This window comes from Vipera berus (genome assembly GCF_964194415.1).
Source record: "Vipera berus genome assembly, chromosome: 10".
Taxonomy (NCBI): Eukaryota; Metazoa; Chordata; class Lepidosauria; order Squamata; family Viperidae; genus Vipera; species Vipera berus.
In genome coordinates this window covers 19,718,167-19,724,360 of record NC_138213.1, presented here as the reverse complement: position 1 = coordinate 19,724,360, position 6,194 = coordinate 19,718,167, and the positions used below count along the sequence as shown (strand labels likewise).

General features: G+C 55.6%; 1 protein-coding gene across 1 annotated transcript; it reads left to right on the top strand.

Moving 5' to 3' along the window:
• The first annotated feature begins 208 nt into the window (after positions 1 to 208).
• Positions 209 to 2,227, top strand: CEBPA (CCAAT enhancer binding protein alpha). Its single transcript, XM_081336231.1, is given in 2 exon segments — positions 209 to 802; positions 805 to 2,227. Coding segments are annotated over 2 exon segments (930 nt in total). The 5' UTR covers positions 209 to 292; the 3' UTR covers positions 1,225 to 2,227.
• The last annotated feature ends 3,967 nt before the right edge of the window (positions 2,228 to 6,194 follow it).

Here is a 6,194-nt window from a genome sequence, read left to right as displayed (position 1 = left end):
GCGCCTCTGCAAAGCGGGCAGGGACGGCCCCCTCCCGCGCGGCGCTGCCAACGGGCCCGTCCAGGCAGCCGGCCCGGAGGCGGCGCCGGAGGTGGGGCGGGGAGGAACCGTCGGGGCCGGGAGGAGACGGGCGCCAGGGGGCGCTGTTCGGCCGGCAGGTATAAATAGCCAGCCCGGCCCGACTCCGGCAGCCCAGAGCCAGCTGAGCCGCCCCGCCCGACGTCGAGCGCCGCCGCCGCCACCGGACCCCGCCGGCCTCCGACCATGCGCGGCGGCCCGCTTTAGCGATTCGATGGAGCCGGGCAACTTCTACGAGGCGGACGCGCGCCCCCCGATGCCCAGCGCCCTCCAGGCGCACCCGCCGCAGCAGCGCCCGCCGCTGGCCGCCGCCGCGCACCTGCCCTCCGCCGCGCTCGGCTTCCCCGCGCCGGCCGGCCCCTTCGGCTACCTGGCCGGGCCGGAGCTGCCGGAGATCTGCGAGCACGAGACGTCCATCGACCTGAGCGCCTACATCGACCCGGGCGCCTTCAACGACGAGTTCCTGGCCGACCTCTTCCAGCACAGCAAGCAGCAGCAGCAGCAGGAGCGCGCCGCCGCCAAGGCCGGGCTGGAGGGCGCCGGGGCCGGCATGCCGGGCGCCGGGTTCCCGCCGGGCGCGCTCTACTGCTACGCCGAAGAGCGGCTGGGCCCGGGTCCCCCGCCGCTGCCCGGCCTGCGCCCGCTGCTCATCAAGCAGGAGCCGCACGAGGACGAGGAGGCGGCCGCGCTGGCCGCGCTCTACCCGCCGCCGCCGCCGCCGCCGCCGCCGGCCCGCCCTGCAGCCACCTCCAGTACCAGGCGGCGCACTGCGCCCAGACCACGGTGCACCTGCAGCCCGGCGGGCAGCCCACCCCGCCGCCCACGCCCGCGCCCAGCCCGCACGGCCCCCACCCGGCCCAGCGCCTCCACGCCGCCCCGTCGGGCAAGGGCAAGAAGGCGCTGGACAAGAGCAGCAGCGAGTACCGGGTGCGGCGCGAGCGCAACAACATCGCGGTGCGCAAGAGCCGCGACAAGGCCAAGCAGCGCAACGCCGAGACGCAGCAGAAGGTGCTGGAGCTGAGCAGCGACAACGAGCGGCTCCGCAAGCGCGTCGAGCAGCTGAGCCGCGAGCTGGAGACCCTCCGCGGCATCTTCCGCCAGCTGCCCGAGAGCTCGCTGGTCAAGGCCATGGGCAGCTGCCCCTGAGCGGCCCGGACCGCTCCCTCGGGCGTCGCGGGCCGGAGGACCGGGCTCCCCGCCTGCTTGCCCTGCCCAACTCCGACTCCTCCGGGTGGCCGCGGACAGAAGGTTGGAGCCGCGGGAAGCGCGGCGCCCGGCGCGGCTGCGACCTTGAAGCCTGCCGGGGAGGAGAGCCGGGGACGGGCCGGCCCGGACTGAATTCTCCGCTCGGGATTTCGGCTGGCTCCTTCTCTTCCGCCGCCCGCCCGCCCGCCGGCCTGTACTGTGAAAGGCGTCTGGTGTAGTTGCCGTCGTGGTGGTGATTTTTATTTTTATTTTATTGCTCGGAGCCTTGCCATCTCTGCAGCCGGGGGGGGGGGGCTAACGCTGCCCCAGGACCCTCTTTAGCCATAGGAAAAACTTGGCAACCTTTTCCTCTTTTTGTACAGCCCGTTTCCTTGACTTTGGAGACTTGGCTTGGAATCGGGTGCGGAACTTTAACCTACGTAGGATGGGCCCTTGAAGGGCTTCACGCGTGTGCATTTGCAGGTGTGCTCACAAACACACACACACACACACACACACACACACACACTGGTCATTTTGGGGAGAATGCTGAGCTCCTTTTGGACTCCACCTCCCAGTCAGCACTTTCAAGTTGCTCGTGCAACGGATGGACATCTTCACCTAAGTGCCAATTTTTTTAAATATTCACTCTACAAGGTGCCAACATTGCCTCCCTCTTTGTAAGAATTAATACCCGGGAAAACTCTCTTTGTAAGGTGAATTTTGGGGGATTAAACAAAGATGCAAGACCATTTTAGAAATTCTGGTTTAAAATCCCAAAATAAAATGCAAACATTCCATCACAAACCTTTATTTTCCTGTCCGTCGTTTGCAGATTCCCCTGTGAGCCAAAGGTTTTGCAGGAGCTTATGTGCCATCCCAAATGCCTTCTGTTGCAGTCTAAACCTAAAGTAAACCCCATGGTATTGAATGGGACTTAGCCGGTCCGTGAAGTCAGTTTATATTATTCGGGGTATTCGTGTTTATCCTTACTTGCTCTGGATAAAGTTTTATGTGCATTTGTGGACTGGTTGCTGAGAAAGGGGTTTTATAGGATAGCTAGTTCGCTTAAACAAACTGCCTTGTCCTGCATTGTATTTTGGAAGATATTCCAGGCGTGGGTCTCTTCCTCCGTGTCCTGGGATTGAGGCTTCATAGGTGTCCCATTGTTAACTCTTTCAGAGGGTGCCAGTGTGGCCCTCCCAAGAAGCCATAGAAGGAACCTCTTGCTAAGTTTTACCGTTCAAAAGGCAGTTTTTTTGTAGGCTTCTGTAATTTGCTTTAAATTATATTAACTGCTCTTTGCTTTGCTTATCCTTCTCTAGTTGTTTTCTCTGTTTTGCCAAGTGTGGCTGTTTAAGGTTCATAAGCTTAAGTTAGCTTTCTGCCTTGAAAGCTGGCTTAGGTGTACATATAATACCAAAGCATGTATAAATAAGTAATTTGAGTTTGCAAGTGACTGTGTGGAAGAAGAGAACAGCTGAATTGCTGCTTAGGACCCAATTTTGATTTGAATAAACATTTTAATTTGCTTCTGATGAAGTCAACAAATTGCTGTGCTTGAGGCACAGAACAGAGAGGGAGAAAGACCTTTCCAGGTGGATTTTTGGAAAACAACATTGCCCTTGGAACTTCTGTGCCTTTTCAAAATTTTAAACCTTTTAAAAACTGCACGTTATATTTAAGGTTACGCTTTTTGGCACATTCCCTGCTGAAGTCCGTGCGTTTTGCTTTCTTTAGAATGAGACATTGGACCTGGGCCTGTCTCCGCTCTGCTCTTCTTTATGCCGCTGTGCTTATCCCGGGTCATTCCCCTCTTGGTGTTCTCCCAGAATCCCATTCCAGCTTTTCAGCTAAAGCTTTGTGTCTTTGCTGACTTGGTTCTACTTTCTTTCCTCTCCTCTGTCAAAGCTAAGATTTCCTGATCATCTCCTCCACCCCATGAAAGTGGGAGCCAGGCTGGGCCCAAGATGAAGCTTCTTTTTCCAGGCTGGTGACTTCACCTTTCTCGCCAGTGAGGTGGAAGAGGCTCATCAGCCCTTTAGAATGGAGGACCTTCCACTTCCTATCTTCCAGCCCTGGGTTGCATCTTGACGGATGCCCATCCAGGGATGGACCTCTCCTGAGCCTGCTTAGCTTTTTGAGATCATGCAAGGTCTACAGTAGAAGGGCAAGAAAGAAGGAGGAGCAGAGAAGGCAGGCGACCACAAGTGTGGGTGCCGGGGGTGTGAGCAAATGCTAGTTGCCCAAGTGCTTGCAGCCTTTACAGATAGTCCTCGACTTACAACAGTTCACTTAGTGACTGTTCAAAGTTACAACGGCACTGGAAAAAAGTGCCTTAGGACTGCTTTTCTTACTTAACAACCATTACGGCATCCACATGGTCACCTGATCAAAATTCAGGTGCTTGGCGACTGGTTCAGACTTACGACGGTCACCGTGTCCCGTGCTCAAGGGATTCCCTTTTGCGACCTTCCGACAAGCAAAGTCAATGGGGGGAAGCCAGATTCACTTAACAATCACGTTAGTAATTTCACAACTGCAGGGATTCACTGAACGAGCGTGGCGAGAAAGGTGGTAAAGGGGCAAAACCCACTTAACGAATGTCTCACTTAGCAACAGAAATTTTGGGCTCCATTGTAGTCGTAAGTTGAGGACCACCTGTAATGGCTGTGGAAACCGATCTGATCTCTGGGGAGAAGCATCGTTCTGCCTTTCCCAGCGGCACAGAGGGTGCCGCTCTTCGGCTTCCTGCTGCTTGCTTGTCCCAAACCCCTCCCTGCTGTGGGAAAGGGGGGGGGCTCCCTTTCTGCTTGCTTTGCTGGCTCTGAGAAGAGGTTTAGTCCATTGGAGAAGCCCAACCAGGAGCAGCAGCTCTCCCTTGACTGTGAGGTTACGTTAACAGAATCTTGCAAATCTGAACGTATCTCTCCTGCCCCTCACTTTTACTTTCCTGGAAACAAGGAGAGTCCCAGTGTGGCATTTGCACCACCCCTCTTCCTTGGCATTCAAATTGCCTTGATCGGACCCCTTGTCTAGGCTGCGGCTCTTCTGCCTGCCTCCCTCTGTCGTTCCTTCGTGTGTCTCTCGTGGGTAAGCAGGGCTCGTGTCCAGCCTAAATAGGATGGAACCATCAGCTTAGCAGCCTTGAGCATTTCCTACGGACCAGGCCGGGTGGTCCCAAATAAAGAGTCAGTCCACTTTCTCTTAGAGCTGCAGCTGCGTTCCAGGGGAGAACGCCGGGTCTCTGTGCCCTCCCTACGGCCATCGGTCTGGGGAGTTTGTAGAGCTGGGACCGCTCCCCAGAACGTGGCCCCCGTCCGTCCTGGCTGTCCTGCCAAAAAGGAGAAGGGAAGGGAGGTGGAAGGCAGAGAAGGCGGAGGTCCAGATTATTCTCGGGGACCAGTTTTGACACGCTCTGCAGGGGTGGTTCTCAACCTCAGCAACTCTTAAGAGGCGCGGACTTCAGTTCTCAGAATCCCCCAGCCAGCAAGCTTCCTTGGAATTCTGGGAGCTGAAGCCCACAGGCCTTCAAGTTTCTGAGACTGAGAAACGTTGCTGTACCACACTAATCAATTCAACAACTCCATTCAAACAGGGATGAACCAGAATGGGAATCGACCCCCTTGTCTGGCTCACGCAACGTAACGAACCTAAGCGCAGGCACCAGAGAGCTGACCTGATTCAAGCACTGACCCATTGGCTGGGTTCATACAACGCACTGAACCACAAAGCCAGTGGACTGTGCAGTAGCTGCATAACATAGTAGCCACAAAAGACCTTTTTAGCCAAGCTTAGCACAGGTGTGGTATGTTGTCCCTTCATCCTTAAGCTGAGGAAGTGCCTCCTGAGTTTTTGTGTGTCCAAGAGAGACATACCGGGTTGAGACGCTTCCAGGTTTTCAAGACCTCCATGCAGCCCTGCCCAGCGTGCATCATCACAAGTGCCTTGACCCTCTGCACCCCCCCCCCAAAGGTTGCCCATTCACACAATACACTCCACAAGAGCTGCTCCTTTAGAACGTAGAATCATGGGGCTGGAAGAGACCTTGGAGGTCTTCTAGTCCAACCCTCTGCTCAAGGCAGGGGCCCTTATTGCATCTTGGTCAAATGGTGGTCCAGCCTATTTCTGATCACCTCCAGTGATGGAGCTCCCACAACTGCAGGAAGCAAGTTCTTCCATTGATTGATTGTTCTCACTGTCAGAAGATTTCTCCTAGGTTGGAGCTTTCTTTAACGAGCTTCCATCCGTTATTTCTTATCCTGCCCTCGGGTGCTTTGGAGAAAAAGTTGATCCCCTCTTCTCTGTGACAGTCCCTCAACTACTGGAAGGCGGCTATCATGCCCCCCCCCCCCGGCCATCCTTTAAGTGACGGGAAACTCCCGTTTCAGGCAAGCAGCCTTCAGTGAGATATCTGAAACTGCTGCAAGCAAAGGTACTCATTTTCCACCGAAGTGCAGGGGTAGGCAACCTTGGCTCTTTTATGACTCGTGGACCTCAACTCCCAGAATTACTGAGCCAGCCATGCTGAGGGGAAAGGGAGAGGTTTCCAAGCTGAGCCATGCTGGCTCAGGAATTCTGGGAGTTGAAGTCCACGAGTCATAAAAGAGCCAAGGTGGCCTGCCCCTGCACTAGACTCTTCTGAGAAGCCGAGAAAGATCAGGGCTTGGGCCGATGCTCAGCCCTCTGGATGTTCTGGGGCAGGGAGCAGGTCCCAACTGGAGAATTTGAAAAAGAGGCTTTTCTGAAAGAAATTGGGAGCTGCAGAAGAAAATCCTCGGCTACCATTGCTTGCACTTTGGAAAACGCAGGATTCGAATACACATCGATGCAACCTACACAACATGCAATGGGCATTTCCGTGGGAGGCAAGGGACAAGTGATGTCATATGCATTGTGACTCAGATTAAGTAATTGGCATCACGCACATG